Here is a 17,524-nt window from a genome sequence, read left to right as displayed (position 1 = left end):
TTTTGGCTTTGATTCACCTCAGATTATATAATGGAAAAAAATAGTTGCAAGTTTATCAAATAGAACTCTCTCTCTCTGAGGAGTCAAGGTTAACTCCTCAGGTACCCATTACCTGTCAAGAATATAATTTTGAGGTTCTACAGCTCTTCACCTACCCCTGTTGAGAAGAGGACTGCAGGATCCTGAAGTGAGACTTGGGTAGTGCATACCAGTAAAAGAAGGACCAACCGTCGCCCCCTAACTTTCGAATCATGATCATTGGGACATGCTCTTACTTGAGACTGACTGTATATTCAGTCTCTTTTTCACCCGCTGTTCACAATAACTTCTTTTATCTTCCAACTAACGATCATCAGTCCTTCAGCGATGGTGCATGATGGCTGGGGCAGGAAACCGTAATCTCTAGAAGCCTTAAGACGCAACCCACACAGTAGGCATTGTAGGTCCAGTGGTCACCCTGTGTAGAGTGGGGAGTGGCATGGCTCAGTACCAACCTATACCCTATTTAAGAACACCCTGCTCACCCCACATGGGGAAGGAGCCAGAAAAAAATGCCCTAAACTTGGCCACCTCACTTGGTCACCCATACTGTGGTGAGAATACAAACAATAATAGATAAAATCATAACAGTGAGGGAGCAACATTCCTCCCAAAACCAAAGGGCCTCTGTTGCATCTCCGCCCCACTCCACACCACCTACCCAGTGAGTGAAGTGAAGAACTCCACCCCAAAACTCAACCAAAGCACCTTCCCACCCTCTCCACAGAGGTTGTTATCAGGAAACCCAATCACCTCTGTCAATAACTACAACCCTGATCCCACTAAGAGATATTGCATTCCTAAGCCTATACAGCTTTTCTAATCAATTCAACCCATACCAAGATAAAGTGGACCCTGATTTGGACAACCCAAAATTCTTGGTCTTGAAATCTACCAAAAATGTCTCGATAACAAAGAAATGTACAATGAAAGTATGAAGAATTCAAAGACCTTTAATTGCTCTCTGTCCTCCTCTCAATTTACCTCAACCCCCAATCCTCCATTTCCTGACACATGCTATCTCAAATATTTAAAACTGTTCACTTCCTTCAGCCTCTCATCTTTAAGACTTAATTCTAACTTGCTGCCATCCTCTCCCCATGTAGACTTCATCACCTTACTTTTAATCATATTTACCTTCAACTTTCTCCTATCACATCTCTTCCCAAATTCCATCAGTAACTGCCTTACTCCTCTGACCCAGCAATAAGCACAGTGTCATCAGCAAACAACAACTGGCTCACCTTCCACTTCTCTCCAATATCTCTAACCATGCCCATTACATACATATACCAAGGTTTTTTCCCCCTTACAAGGGAGGTAGCCAAAAAGGAAAAGGCATAAAATCAGTCCCACCCATTCCATCCTCGAATACACTCCACACCCCTCCACCTTATCTTAGCACCTCCTGGATGATGGGTCATCCCTGCACCTTGTCCACTGCCCTGGGTCAGAAGCAGTGTCGCAAGACACAGCAAGGCCGCTTCATTAAATCGGGGATCCCTCTCCATCCCCCCATGCATAAAAGTAGAAGACGGGGAGAAATCCCTTCGGACTGCGTCAAATTTTGCTCACACAAACTACCTCACCCCTCATCCCCCTGCCCATTCCACCTCATGCATCACAACATCATCCATATACAACCATTCTCCATTCACCCCTGTCTTCTGTCCTCTCCTGTCCTTCCACAACAGACATTCCCCTCTTCCCCAAAGCCCCCTTCACCCCATCCATCCACCTCATCCTAGGACGTCCCCTCATGTTCACTCCCTTCACATCTGCCTTCCATACCTCTTTTACTAGTCTTTCTTCACTCATTCTTTCCATGTGTCCAAACCATCCTAATACTCTTTCATCAACCCTATCTCCCAACTCCCTTTCCACCCCTGTTCTCCTCCTCACCTCATTTCTCACTCTATCTAGCCTAGTAACTCCCATCATACTTCTCAGACACCTCATCTCAAAAATATTCAAACTCCTTCTCTCTTCCTCTCTCATGTTCCATGTTTCTACCCCATACAGTGCTGTTGGCACAATCACTCCTTCATACAGTCTCCTCTTAGCATCCATTCCCAAATGTCTATTCCTCATTACACTCTTCAATCCACCAAGGCATTTACTTGCTTCTCTCAATCTACATTCTATCTCCACCTTTTCCTGCCACATTTGCACCCAAGTATCTAAAACTAACCACTTCCTCCAGTTGCTCTCCCTTAATGCTCACTTCCAGTCTAATGCCACTTTCACCCCTTGTACATCTCATCACCTTACTTTTATCCACATTTATCTTTAGCTTTCTTCTATCACACACTCTCCCAAACTCGGTCACCAACTTCCTCAATCCCTCCTCCGATCCTGCCACAAGTGCAGTGTCGTCCCCAAACAACAGCTGCCTCACCTCCCACTTTTCTCCATGCCCATTACCCTCACATTTACCTCTCATACCACCCCATCCACACACATACTGAACAGAAATGGCAACAAGACATAGCCATGGTGATATAACACAGCCCTGATGCACCTCCCCCCCTTTTTTACCTCAAACCACTCTATTTCCAATCCTAACACAGGGTCTACTACAAAGGCGGAGCATGCCGACAGGAGACCTTTTGATCCATATCTAGGTCGGATGCAAAAAAAAAAAAACATATTATTAACAAAATAACAAATAAAAACTCTAATAATGTAAATAACAAATAAAATGCATAGGTATAGTTAAAATAATAAACAAACAGGTAAATAGTAAATAATAATAGATTGACATATAACTAATAATAAATGAAAATCAGACAGACAAATGATAACAACACAAAAACAAATAATACAAGATAAATTATAATCATTACAGCATCTTACTTAGGTATTTATCTAAATTATTCTTAGAGCTTCGAACTGAACTACATTGCACTACCTGTGCAGTAAGTTTATTCCATTCATTAACTACACGGTTGGCAAAGTTGTTTCTACCTACTTCCAAATTGAATCTATTTCCGGACAGTTTGAGACCATTGTTTCTTGTCTGATTCTCATTCAATGTGAAAATTTTGTCACTTTTGATGTTGTCAATTCCCTTTAAAATCTTAAAGACCAGTATCAAGTCACCTCTGAGTCTACGCTTTTTTAGGGAAAACAGATTCATGTGTTTTAGTCAATTTTCGTATGATTTATTTTTGATATTTGGAATCAGTTTTGTGGCTCGCCGTTGTACTTTTTCCAGTCTGTCAATGTCTTTAATGAGATTCGGTGACCATACAGAAACAGCATATTCCAAATGTGGACGAACTAACGATTTATATAGCTTGTTAATGAGTGATGGACTTTTGAAATCAAAAGATCGCGCAATCAGTCCCAGAATCTTATTTGCTTTCTCAGAGGCTGAAATACACTGCTTGGATGATTTGAGGTCGTTACTGATAACTACGCTGAGATCTTTTTCACTATCCACATTTGTTAACGAATTTCCAAAGAACTTGTAATTGTACTTACTGTTATTTTTACCTATGTGCATTACCTTGCATTTACTTGTGTTAAATTTCATTAGCCACTTTTCAGACCATTGCTGTAATTGATCTAAATCTTCTTGAATATCTAATTGGTTTGAGTGATCATTTGCCACTGCACAGTTTTGTATCATCAGCAAATTTGGAAACAGTAGATTTTAGTCCATGGTCTATATCATTTATATATATATACTATGAATAGACTTATCTTAATAGCTTTCCCCTAATATATCTGCAAGACCTCTCACAATGCCTTCATAGCTACCCTGTCATAAGCCTTCTCCAAATCCATAAAGGACCAAAAATCATCCTTACCTTTTGCCAAAGCCTTCTCACAAAAATCTGATCCAAGCATCCTTTACCTTTCCTAAACCCACACTGTTCCTCACCAATTAATCCCTCTGTTCATCTCTTAATCCTCTCAAAACCCTCACACAAGCCTTTATAACTACACTCAACCAACCTAGTTCCATCACTCTGTCCCACTTTGTCATCTTTTATGACTTGCACAGGAAACACTGTAGCAGAATTCTTTCATCTGCCAACCACGGGGACACAGACAAAAAAGAAAAGTATACTTTAAGGAGTGGAACAGAACAGCATAATGAAGAGGTAATCATAGTATAAAAGTAGCATCATTCCTCTAGGGGTGGAAAGACTAAAAGCACTGGGTCTGACAACTTTGAAAGAAAAAAAAAAGAGCGAGACAATATGATTACAGTATTCAGGTCACTGTACGGGATAGAGTATATTGACAGATGAGATCTCTTGATTAAAGATGGGTGGGCTTCAACAGGTCATGGGAGCAAATTAAGAAAGACCACATGTCTAAAGGATGTGAAGAAATAAAGTTTTCCCTACAGATGCATAAATACTTGGAATAGCTTGGGTGATGTAACCCAAACTGGAATAACACATGAATTTGAGGCTAGGTATTGGAGAGTAATGCCACGTCCACATGGTCGAGCTGTGCCTGGCAGACTCTGCCCATAAGTGTCCACACGGCTGACAATGGTGGTTGGAGGTTAGTTGGCCGCAAGCAGAGGTTGGGAGGGAGTGGTTCAGTGCGGTACGATAACCATGGTTCCCGCCATACTTAAAGAAGGTAGCACTGTACAGCATTATAATTGCTGCCTGCATTAAAAAGAAAAAGAAGAAATCGCAGAGACATGTCTGGTGCCGGGAGTGGTTACAAAGACATGATTTAATGGGAAGCTCAGTGACAATCCTACGTGAATTGCAGGATGAAAATGAACAATTGTTTTGCAATTACATGAGAATGAACATAAGCAGCTTTTCTGTTCTCCTTTCAAAAGTGGAGCCATATATACAAAGGCAAGAGACAAATATGAGGAAAAGCATAGCACGTATTGTCAAGACCAGTACACACTGGCACTATGTGCGGACATGGTGGTAAAGGTAACTTCGGTCTGTACTGAGCGGGTTTGCTAACTTTGCTCGCACCTCACCTCGTGCGTTTGGCAGCGATGTCAGCCCTCCATCCACTGCCCGCAAATGGCGCCAGGAACGGACAGTTTGATGGTTTGCCCGTTGTCGAGCAAAGCCTTCGTGCCCGGCAGACAGTGCTCGACCGTGTGGACGTGGCATAAGGGACAAAACACAATAATCATTCTTCTTTTCCCGGATACAATTAGGTAAATATACACACACAGATACAGAGAAACAAGGGGTAGTATATATTGAAAACAACCATTTACTCCTTCACACTTTGTATCCATTTCCCTGGTAGGAATGAATTCCAGGAGGAACCAGGTGGTGAGGCAACAGTTAGCTATTTCGAGGAGGGAGTGGAGCCATTATTCATCTTGTAGACCCACCACTATAAAACTACTCATTGTGGGTCTTCTAGTCAGTAATGGACCAACTGATAATTGATTTACACTATGGAAAAAGCATATTTTTGAAGCAGGGTATGCTGAAACAAATCAAATACTAGTCCTACATTCCCAGTCCATAGCATCCCAACCCAAGAGCAAGTACATATAAGGTAAAAGCAAGTGAAAGTGTTATTTATTTTCTGTACATTTATTCATATCTATATACACTTATATCAAACTCTCCCTTCTGTTTCTATGTACAAGGACACCATCAGTAGGTAGACAAATCCTTTCTAGTCCAGCTATCAAATGCATCAAGAATGTTTTAGTGTGTTGAGGAACAATGTTAACAATATTTTATTATATAAAAAAAATAACAACATAACCTGTCTCACAATGAAACTATCCAATTCATCTGCTCTGGGTGTGGCACTTAAAATTTCCATGGCAAAGTTCACTACTTAAAAGATTCCTAATACTTAACCCTTTCAATACTGCTGTTTTAATAGATCTTTTATTCCACAGACTTCCTACTTGAGTTCAAATATGAGCAGAGATGGACATTTTCTTAAATCTTGGCTAAATATATGGCAGACCACCGGGTTTATATTAAATTTCTTAACTGGCTCTTATTGAATGAAAATGTAGAGAGAAAGGAACAACCAATAATTATTTTACAGACAAGTGTGTAAATGTATAACTGCAGTAGTCTTCATAACGTAAATATAACACTTACTGTTCATAATTTGATAAATGAGAACATACCTCATTATATATAAAAAATTGGCCACCCCCTTATAATGAGGAGAAGACCTTTTGGTATATGTACATAAATATAAAAATATATCAAATAATTAGCAATATGTATTATATCAGTATAGTGAAAACCTATGAGTGGTTCCATTTCAAATATTCATGATACATTCCTTATTAATTTTACTCAGAATAACATTAGTTTGTGTTCTTTCAAAACATATTACAAAAAAAAAAAAAAAAAAACAGAAGTAGAACTTGTGCATTTCATTCACCTTAAGTACACTGCTTTGTATCACGAATATTCTAATATTGATTAATGCTCTCTACTTTTCATCAATTTGTTCCAAGGTTGGGCAAGAATATATATATTTTTTCATACTGGAAACTAATAATTTCAATTATTCTTGAAAAGGTTTCTAAACCTGGTGCCAGCAAGGGGTCCTACAGTCTTACAGCTTCATGGCCATCCAACTTTTTTTTGTTGTTGTTGCATTTAAAAGTTATATTGCATTCCCAGTGTTTATATTTCAAATTTAAATTAATGACTGGAGCAACTTTTGGCCAGCTCTCATTTTCCTCTTTCTCAATTACTTAACTATATACTTTTACATACAGCTACACATTCTTTCCCTTCTAAGTGAAACCGTAACTACTTTGAAATATATTTTCTGCTAAAACAGACATGGAAGAAGGTTCTATCATTGATGATATATACCTAGTTATACCTTGTCGACACAAACTCTAATCTGATTCTTCAATTTTCCTGATGATCTCCCCAGTAAATTCTGAACACTTAGCCTGACCCCCAAGATCTGCAGTACGGAAATTACCTTCTTTTATAGTTTCAAAGCATGCTCGCTCAATTTTAGTTGCATGTTCGTGGAGATTCATATATCGCAGCATCATGACAGAGGACAATAAGAGGGCAGTGGGATTTGCTTTATCCTGCCCAGCAATGTCTGGTGCCGTTCCATGAACCGACTCGAAGACAGCACCGCCCTCGCCAATATTACCCGAAGGTGTAAGACCCAAGCCACCCACAAGCCCAGCACACAGGTCAGATAAGATGTCGCCATACAAGTTGGGCATCACCAACACATCATACTGGCTTGGATCCTGGACCATGTTGAGGCACACTGTGTCAAGGTACTTTTCCTCAAACCTTATGTCGGGGTTTTTCTCGGCAACTTCCCGGCAGCATCGCAAGAAAAGCCCATCAGACATGCGCATAATATTGGCCTTGTGTACTGCTGTCACTTTGGACCTGTGCATATTTTTCAACATTAATTACATGATACAAAAATGGTAATAAAGATTTAACATGAAAACATTCAAATTATCATTACACATTAACATGTACCAGACAGTGGTAAAACATTTAAGAAATGTGAATTTCCCTGCCACTACAAGTCTATACATATAAACACTACAATATATAGGGACATAAATCACTTAAAATTGTATGTAACTTACCTGCCATTATTTCGGGCATACTGGAAAGCAAAATCAGCAACTCTTCTAGATGCAGGTTCAGTGATGAGCTTGATACTTTGCACAACACCATCAACAATTTCGTGTTCAATACCAGAATACTCGCCTTCTGTGTTCTCCCTAATAGTAACAACATCAACATCACGGTAGAGGGTGTCATAGCCTTCCATGGAGCGACATGGCCGCACATTAGCATACAAGTTAAACTCCTTACGAATGGCAAGATTGAGAGAGCGATGTCCTGCAGAGAGATTCAAGTTCAACAACAATTGCATAATTGCAAATTTCTGCTATGCTAACCTACCTTGACATCATTCATGCTGTATTTCATTTCAATACTCATTGATCACAACATACACAGCATTACCTTTGCCAACTGGTGTCATTAAGGGACCCTTTAAACCTATCTTGTTTCTGTTGACAGATTCAATAGCAGCAGGAGGTATACCAAATTTGCCATCAGGACCTTTCACAGGTGTTACATCCACTGGTTCCCATTCAATGGGGACCTACAAGTAACATTGAAGTATATGAAAGTCTAATAAAAACAACTGGGTAATATTATGTTTATCTAGCTATTCTTGCAAAAACAAGAGGTTCTTAACTGAAACTCAAATATTTACCTTACAAGCACTGAAGATTTGCTGAACAGCAGCAGAGATTTCTGGCCCAATGCCATCTCCTGGTATTAGGGTCACTTTATGCAGATTTGTAGCATATCTCCGCACACCAGTACCCCCAAGTTGTGTAAACTAGAAACAAACAATGAATTGGAGATTTACAGGATGCTGTCATGAATCAGAGCTAATACATGAAAACGTGTACACATACACACAACATCCAAGGGATGTGAAGAAATGCAGTTTTCCATATTGATGTATAAATATGTAAATAGCTTAGAAGGTGATATAGCCCAAGCTCAAACAATAAACAAGTTCAAATCCAAGTATGATAACTGGAAATCAAAGATATATATTAAGTTGGAACCATACATGAATTTGAGTCTAGGTATGTTAGAAAATTAGAGAATATGAGACAAGACCCAATGAGTATTGCTCCTTTCCTGTATACTACAATTAGGTAAACACACGCATGCGCGTGCGCGCACACACACACACATACACTTCAAAAAGCCTCTTCCCCCTTATAAAGGATAGATAGACAGCTCCCTCCCTGTCCACTCATAAATGATAATATGCACCATCCCAAAACGGTGTATAATGATTTATGAATGAAATGTGAGTAGCACATCCTTTCTAGTTACCTGAAAGGATCTTCACTATTATTGGAAATGGTACCGCTATTCTGAACAGGATATATGAAACTTTCACCTATAACTAATTAATGATCCTTAATATTAAAGTTGCAAAATTTTTATTACTACAAAGAAACTATACTGCCTCATTTTGTCTGTTTTACCATATATTTGAACTAAAATGCATGTTAGTAGCCACACATTAACGTGAAGCAATCACCACACAGACGTCAAAGAACATGTTACCATGCACAGTCCTGTACTATAGACATACATACACATACATATTCCAAAGGCTTTTCCCCCCTTACAAGGGAGGTAGCCAAAATATAAAGGCATAAAAAACACTCCCACCCATTCCATCCCAAACATACTCCACTCCCCTCTACCCTCCCTCTTATCTTGACACCTCCTAGATGACAGGTCATCCCTGCATCCTGTCCACTGCCCTGGGTCAGAAGCAGTGTCACAAGACACAGCACATCCACAGCAAGGCCACTTCATTAAATTGGTGACCCCTCCCCCTCCATACTCTCATGCAGAAATGGAGAAGACGGGGAGAAATCCCTTCAGGCTGTGTCAATTTATTTCTCATACATACTCCCTCACCCCCCCATCCCCCACCCACTCCCCCCTCATGCATCACCACAAGTTCATAAAATCTTTTCACTGAATATCCTATGGGCTGAACTGGTGGCTATGACCAATTTCCTCAAGACTGCAGGTCTCTTGCAAGAGAGAATTGGAGCAATTGCTTGACAGACTTATGAAGACTGGATAAGCCTGTATACCCAATTAAAATGAAACCAAGCTCTACTTTGATAGCCAGAATATGAATGAATATTCACCATTCACTATTTTTTTTCTATCATGATAAATACAGCAAAACAGTACCCCAAAGTAATGGTACAGTATCAACATGTTAGAAAATATTTTTGAACATGAATTCTCATGCTAAAGTAGTTACCTGCATACAGAATATCCTAGCCTACTTTGTTAATCAAATAATATAGCTGCCACACTACTTAGGGTTCAAACCCCATAGGCAGAGCATCAAACTGTCAATACAAGTATATATTTATTTCCCATTTAATCAACTGATGAAAAGATGGGTACATGGTATAACTGTAATTACTTTTTCATATTTTGATGCCATCTAAGTAACTTGTGTGTGTGGTCCTCTCCTAAAAATATCTGTTTCTTCACAATTGTCACACAATTTCTTGCAACTAATCAAGTGAATGCCTAAGTCATACAAGACAAGAATTTATTTTATAAAACATCTAGAATCATTCAAGAGTCTATCTATATAGCAAGGGCTTTTTCCTCCTTACAAGGGAGGTAACCAAGTCAAAAGGCACGTACCCACTCTCATTATTCATTATTTGAGAGTCAGCAAAGAAACGAAGTCAAATGCTTCTACACCATGAAAGGACTCCATAACATTCATACTTCAAAGCTTCAACTTGAAGTGAAAATAAAATCACACACGCTACGAAGCTCCTAAGCCTACCAGATCTCCAGTTTATCATCAATCAGATAGACTTGACAACATTCTTTAGAAGATGCCCTGATTCAAAGAAGAATATTCTTAGTCAAACAGTCCATTTACTATTAAGCTTACTAAAGCAATATTTCCCTATTAGTGATCTAACATCTACTCAAAGATTACCTTGCTTGTAATACAACTTCAAAAAGTACATAAACCATGATTCACAACTGCAGCACCTGCAAAGGGAATGTAAGTACTAAGGATGAAGACTTATTGTACAATTTGTGTGGATTATGGCACAACACAGCTTATGAAGATGCAGAGAAGATATCTAAAGGTTTCTAGCAAGCCATGGTGTGTGCAATACAGGGTATTGTCTTGAGGAAAATATTGTCTAAAAAAATTCCAATAGGCAGGATGAGATAGATCTAAGGAAGGAGAAGGAAGGACGGAAGGAAGGACGAGAGAGAGAGGAGAGAAACAGATGAGAGAGAGAGAGGGATAGAGAGAGAGAGGGAGAGAGAGAGAGAGAGAGAGAGAGAGAGAGAGAGAGAGAGGGAGAGAGAGAGAGAGGGAGAGAGAGAGGGAGGGAGAGAGAGAGGGAGGGAGAGAGAGAGGGAGGGAGAGAGAGAGAGGGAGGGAGAGAGAGAGGGAGGGAGGGAGAGAGGGAGGGAGGGAGAGAGGGAGGGAGGGAGAGAGGGAGGGAGGGAGAGAGAGAGGGAGGGAGAGAGGGAGGGAGAGAGAGAGAGGGAGGGAGAGAGAGAGAGAGAGAGAGGGAGAGAGAGAGAGAGGGAGAGAGAGAGAGAGGGAGAGAGAGAGAGAGAGAGAGAGAGAGAGAGGGAGAGAGAGAGAGAGGGAGGGAGAGAGAGAGAGAGAGAGAGAGAGAGAGAGAGAGAGAGAGAGAGAGGAGAGAGAGAGAGAGAGAGGAGAGAGAGAGAGAGAGAGAGAGAGAGAGAGAGAGAGAGAGAGAGAGAGAGAGAGAGAGAGAGAGAGAGAGAGAGAGAGAGAGAGAGAGAGAGAGAGAGAGAGAGAGAGAGAGAGAGAGAGAGGTGTACTGTGATCTGTGATATAGCGGACACAAATTAAACAATTTCCACTGATAAGAATGATAGCTGACAAGAAAGCACTTTGGAAATGGGTACATCAAATTCAGCAATAGACTGTTCAAAACAGGTAGGTCATTAAAGAGGTCATCAAGAAAATGGCAATCCAAGTATGGAATAGGTTGGATAGGAGTAGTACTGTGATGTATGGGTGCCTAAGCAAGTTGATAAAGATGTGAATATCAGCCCCAGGTCTGAGAAATATGAACATGATAGAAAAAAAAAGTTATGTGGAGATGTATGATAATGAAATTGTAGATTTGAAAAGTGGGAAAATATGAACTAACTAAAGAATCTGGGAACTAGGGGAAGGCCAATATTGGTAGCCTTTTGTGGTGGAATAACCATCCCAGCATTCTTTCATCGGCCCTATCTGGCAACTACATTTCCATCCCTGCTCTCCTCATCTCCTAATTTTTCAATCTATCCATCCTCATAACTCCAATCACACTCATCAAACACTTAACCCTTAGCATGCGATGAAGCCAACGTCAGCGTCATGAGGCGCAAGTGGGCAAGGATGCTGGTGTCTGTGTCCTAATTATATTTATTTTGTAGTCGTAGCTGCGAATGTGGCTGGAAAGGGAGGAGTGGAGGTGGAGGTAGAGTGTAGATTGAGAGAAGCAAGTAAATGCCTTAGGGGATTAAAAAGTATAATGAGAAATAGACTTTTGGGAATGGATACTAAGAGGAGATTGTATGGAGTAATTGTGCCGACAGCACTGTATGGGGCAGAAACATGAAACATAAAGAGTGGAAGAGAGGAGGAGTTCGAATGTGTTGGAGATGAGATGCCTGAGAAGTATGACAGGGGTTACTAGGCTGGATAGTGAAAAACAAGGAGGTGAGGAGGAGAATGGGCGTGGAAAGGGAGTTGGGAAACAGGGTTGATGAAAGAGTATTGGGATGGTTTCAACACATGGAAAGAAATGATAAACAAAGAAGTGTGGAAGGCAGAGGTCCAGGGAGTGAACATGAGGGGGCAACCAAGGATGAGATGGATGGTTGGGGTAAAAGGGGCATTGGGAAAGAGGGGATTGTCTGTTGAGGAAGGAAGGGAGAAGACAAGATAGGGGTGAATGGAGAATGGTTGTATATGGATGATACTGTGATGCATGGAAGGGAATGGGGGGAGAGGAAGTATGCGAATAATAATTTGATGCAGCCAAAAGGGATTTCTCCCTGTCCTCTATTTTCCCTCCATGAAGGGACGGAGGGGGGGGTTGCCGATTAAATGAAGCTGCCTTGCTATGGATGTGCTGTGTCTTATGACACTGATTCTGACCCAGGGCTGTGGGTGAGATGTAGGGATGACCCGTCATCCAGGAGGAGCCAAGGTAAGAGGGAGGGAGGTGAATGGGAGTGGATTTTATGCCTTTGTTTTTTTGGCCACCTCCATTGTAGTTGTAGCTGAGTGACCCCTATATTTTGTGAACAGGCTTTATCACGTTTTCTGTGGTTCTCAACATTCATGGTGAAAGAGGATGAGTAATACAGCTGTAACTTTATATTCTATAATGCATGTATTGCGATGCATCATTGAATCATCGTACATCATGCAGCCCATGTTGTATGCGAGAATTTGACTCACATTGGCACTGCAGAGGTTAATCTCAACATTTAAAAATTTCCTTTCTACCTCCTTTACATTCAAAATCTCTGCCCCATACAAAACCAAGAGGCAAACTATTTAGCCTCTTCAATACAAGTCATATTCTCACACACAGCATCAGATGTCACATGTGCGATGGATCACACTACTTGCGTTATAGAATATAAACTCACTGCTGTATCACTCATTCTCTTTAACTCTGATTAATAATAAATCCAGAAAGCATGATGAAATCAGTTCACAGAATTTGGGAGTCACTCATCTACAACTAAAAAATACAATCAAGACGCAGTTGTCGGCATTCTCTTATACCCACTCGTGCCTCATGATGCCTACGTAGGCGTCATCGTATCGAAGAGGTTAATGGATGAAAGACTTTTTTGAAGGGCAGATACATTAGAACAGTAGTGAAGGATATGATATCAAGATGGAGATCAGTAATGAGTGGAGTTCCACAGAGTTCAGTATTTGCACCAATAATATTTCTTGTCTATGTCAATGATGGAAGGTGCAACAAACTATGCTAACATGTTTGCTGATAATGCAAGTATCATGGGAAGAGTGAAAAATGGGGACTATAGGCAATTGCAAATAGATATAGACACCATTTTTATATGGAGCCAAGAATGGGAAATCAATTTCAATACCAAAATATGCAAAGTACTGGAAATGATAAATAATTACAGAAGACCATCCTTTAACTGTTCCTAGGGGAGTGAACCCATTGCAAATGGAAAAGAGGATAAAGAGCTGGGAGTGATCATAAAAGACAACCTGTCACCTGATGGACAATCAGCAGGATTCTGGGTGAGACGTATAAATTGCTGCACAAGTTCATAGTGGCTTTTCACTATATGGATGAAGAGATGATGAAAAACTCTTTGAAACCCTGATCCATCCAAGACTGTAATATGCATCAGTGGTGTGGTCCCCAAATAGAGTGAAGGATATAAGCAAACTCAAGATAATACAAATTACAGCAACCAAACTGGCCCACAGCCTGATAGATAAAATTTGCAAGGATTCAGTGGCGGATCACCGTGACTGTGAGGGATCAACCTCAGCACAACACCAAATCAACCAACAGACAAAATGCACTGGGTCTGCCAACTTTAAAAAATCAAAGAGAAACAAGCAATTTGATTACAGTATTCAGGGGCCGTATACACAAAACTTGTTAGCACTAACAAATAGCTGTTAAGGGTAACAAATTCCTGTTAAGACTAACATTTAGCTTTTAAGCAATACCAGTGGATACAGAAAACTTGTTAGGGCCTTAAAAGTACTGTTAAGGTAAAAGTGGTGTGGAGGACTATTAAGCTCTTAACAAATTCCTGTTAGTAGAAAAGATGGCGGAGCAACAACAACAAATACAAAGACGACGGCGAGTATGTCGACAGCGACGGGACATTTAACGAGTACAATGACGACGAACTCATCAAACGCTTCAGAATGAACCGTGCTGGTATAATAACAATGGCTGATTTAGTGAGGGACAAACTTCAATCCCGAACAGAACGGAATCGACCACTGAGTCCTGAGACGAAGGTGGAAATTACCCTATGATATTTAGCCACAGGTAAAATGCAGCAGCGACGACTTTGAGACCTGACAAGCAACAATCAGCCGTGTCATTACTCAAACAATTGATGCACTATCAGAATCAAGAAGCGCAAGTAAAACAAGCAGAGTTCATGGAAGACTGTAGGTTTCCCGGTGGTGTGGGTACCATAGATGGCACAAATATTAGATTGTGGCTCCAAGTGTAGATGAACTTTTATATGTAAACAGAAAACGATACCACAGCATCAACGTGCTTTGCCATGCCTCCTTCTTGTCCTTGTGTCCTTGGCTTGAATCGCCCATTTATAATTATTTTTTCCTCCATAATCACGTTGACCAAGAGGAGTGTTTCCTCTTGTGACCAGTTTGGCTTCCTTTTCTTTTTCTGTGATTCTTCTGCCATGTCTATATCCTCTGAAATAATTGTTGAGTCTTCTGTCGGAAGATTTGTCTGTGGCGCGGCCGCCTGTACAATGCGCCTTCGTCCAAAAATATGTCGTTGGTTAATAAGTACTCCTAAAAAACCATACATACGATATCTATGTGCTATCATGATACTCTATTAATAAATTCTGAACAACTGCATTAATAACACTGTTTTATGTGTGCAATTTTTAATAATACGTCCATTTACACGTTCATAAGCTGCTAACTTTAGCACTGTTTAGCGCAACTTGACAAACAACTGTTTACTAGCTAACAGTTGTTAGTTAAGCATTGGTGTATAACTTTTAGTGGTTTTCTGTTAGCTAGCAGAGATTGTTAAGGCTAACAAAAAAGTTTTGTGTATACGGCCCCAGGTTAGTAAAGGGGGAACACATCAATGAAAAAAAAAAACAAAAAATATACAATTGAAATAAACACAACGTGAGGACGGAGCCTTTATTAGTACATGTATTTCACTTGTTACTGCTTTTTCAAGTACATGTACATGTACTTGAAAAAGCTGTAATAACAAGCGAAACATTGTGCTAATAAAGGCTCCGTCCCCACTTGTGGCGTTTAATTCAATACTTGTCAGCAACTGCCACTTTTATACAAGAATATACAATACAATCATAAAGCCAATCCTATTGTATGGATGTGAATCCTGGAGCCTGACTAAGAAAAGACACTGGGCCCAATATTTGATGAAGACATCCAACAATGACTGCACAATGAAGAAATTAAGGAAATTTCTGGCCATATCAATATTATAAATGTCAAAGCAAAGACAATTACAGTACACAAGACACATTGCTGGAAAGCACCAGGAAAAGCTACCTAAGAGTAAATACATGGGCTCCAGGAACTGAACTACTGGGAGAGGCTGAAAGAGTTGCAGCTGTTTTCTCTTGAACGGCGCAGGGAATGCTACATCATTATCTACATCTGGAAGGTGCTAGAAAAGAGGGTGCCCAACACTGGAATCCAAATTACAGTTCACCAAAGAAGAGGGAGGCTGTGTTATGTGAGGACCACTCCCGGATCAACATTGAGCATAAAGTCCAAAATACACAATGGCTTCTCGTTCAGTGGGCCAAGATTGTTCAACTGCATCCCGCCCCAACTGAGAAATATAATAGGGGTGTCTCCAGACACCTTCAAAAAACATCTGGATGTATGGTTGGCCAAAATACCAGACCAGACGCCAACACCAGGATACACCAGCCCCAATGCCAATCGACTAATCGATTGGACCACGGATAGGAGGGGGCTGCCTGGTCACAGTGGGACCCCAGTCTAGCTGCGTCGATCACCGACAGAAGTCATCTAAGTGTAAGAGTGCTAATAAATGGTATTGTAAGAAGAAAAAGATTACCAGGAAAACCATGCACAAGATGGATTGACAACATGAAGAAGGACTTGAACAGTGTTGGGGTCTATGTCTATGAGTAGATAACCATGGCACAAGATTGTTGAGAGTGGAGGCAATGGGTTCGAACAGTGAGAAGTCCATAAGTGGCCTGAATATCACAGGTGTGAGTGAGTTCTCTAAAGAGTAAAGGGGATAGATTACATTGACAGATCTCTTTATTTAAGGGCTTTAAGAGGTCACAAGGACAAATCAAGGGTGATTACATGCCTAAAGGATGTGAAGAAATACAGTTTTCCATAGAGATACATAAATAGTTGGAATGGTTTAAGAGTTATAGGTCAAGTTGACACTGGGAGACCTGTCCTAGGAAGGTTGCACATGGTTTAGTGAAGTGGAAAATATAAATGGCTATACCCAGAAATCTTTCGGGTAAGAATAAGATTGAAAAAATTATACACTCATTTTGTAATTGAGTTGCAATGCGCTGCCCCAGCATGCAATAGTCATAAAGTCAATAGGTTTGAGACAAATTTGGATGAGGCACGAAATGATGATCAGATGAGTAAAGCCTAAAGGAGATCCAAAGTTTATTTATAAAGCTAATATAAAATATAATAAAATCGTTAGAGCTGCCGTCACCACCGTATATTCAGCTCAGTTCAGAGCTGGACCTACAGGCCTAGGGGCCTTTTCTAGAATATCTACTTTGTAAGTCTATGCAAGACATATATACCCCGGCATGATCAGCTGATGGGCAGACGACAAAATGTAGAACATGTACATTCGATTACGCAATACCACGATTGTCTCCATTTCTGTACATAAATTGCACAGGCAAACACATAAAACTCTTATGGCCACTTTAGCAATAATCGAGATAACAACATCTTCGGTTACAATGATTAAATACAAAATTATGCAGCTTACCACATTCTTCAACACAGAACCCGCCATTGTTGACCGTGATCACTTCTATTGAGATACTCCACATTTACAATTCATCCAGTAAATTTCAAAACCGATGGTAAATAAAATTACACTATATTATTATAATTTAATTAGATATACATTTTGATG

At 40.2% G+C, this 17,524-nt stretch overlaps 1 protein-coding gene across 1 annotated transcript; it reads right to left on the bottom strand.

Annotated features, from left to right (window-relative positions):
• Positions 1 to 5,566: 5,566 nt before the first annotated feature.
• On the bottom strand, positions 5,567 to 17,524 carry Idh3a (isocitrate dehydrogenase [NAD] subunit alpha, mitochondrial). Its single transcript, XM_076206431.1, has 5 exons — positions 17,375 to 17,524; positions 8,248 to 8,376; positions 7,992 to 8,133; positions 7,607 to 7,865; positions 5,567 to 7,397 (listed from the first exon to the last, which is right to left on the bottom strand). The coding sequence occupies exons 1-5, from the start codon at positions 17,399 to 17,401 to the stop codon at positions 6,875 to 6,877; spliced, it is 1,080 nt and encodes a 359-aa protein (XP_076062546.1). The 5' UTR covers positions 17,402 to 17,524; the 3' UTR covers positions 5,567 to 6,874.

The sequence above is a fragment of the Oratosquilla oratoria genome, chromosome 23 (assembly GCF_046742065.1).
Source record: "Oratosquilla oratoria isolate Oo_2021 chromosome 23, ASM4674206v1, whole genome shotgun sequence".
Lineage (NCBI taxonomy): Eukaryota > Metazoa > Arthropoda > Malacostraca > Stomatopoda > Squillidae > Oratosquilla > Oratosquilla oratoria.
The sequence above is the reverse complement of the archived record's forward strand: the minus strand, read 5'-3'. Positions and strand labels throughout refer to the sequence as shown.

Bases quoted from the DNA above. Each gene is read 5' to 3' on its own strand.
- Idh3a (XM_076206431.1), bottom strand. From the start codon at position 17,401: ATGGCGGGTTCTGTGTTGAAGAATGTG. The intron at 8,377-17,374 runs GTAAGCTGCATA...GTTTGTTTCTAG, and splicing joins GTTCTGTGTTGAAGAATGTG to TTTACACAACTTGGGGGTAC. The intron at 7,398-7,606 runs GTAAGTTACATA...AAATATGCACAG, and splicing joins TATGCCCGAAATAATGGCAG to GTCCAAAGTGACAGCAGTAC.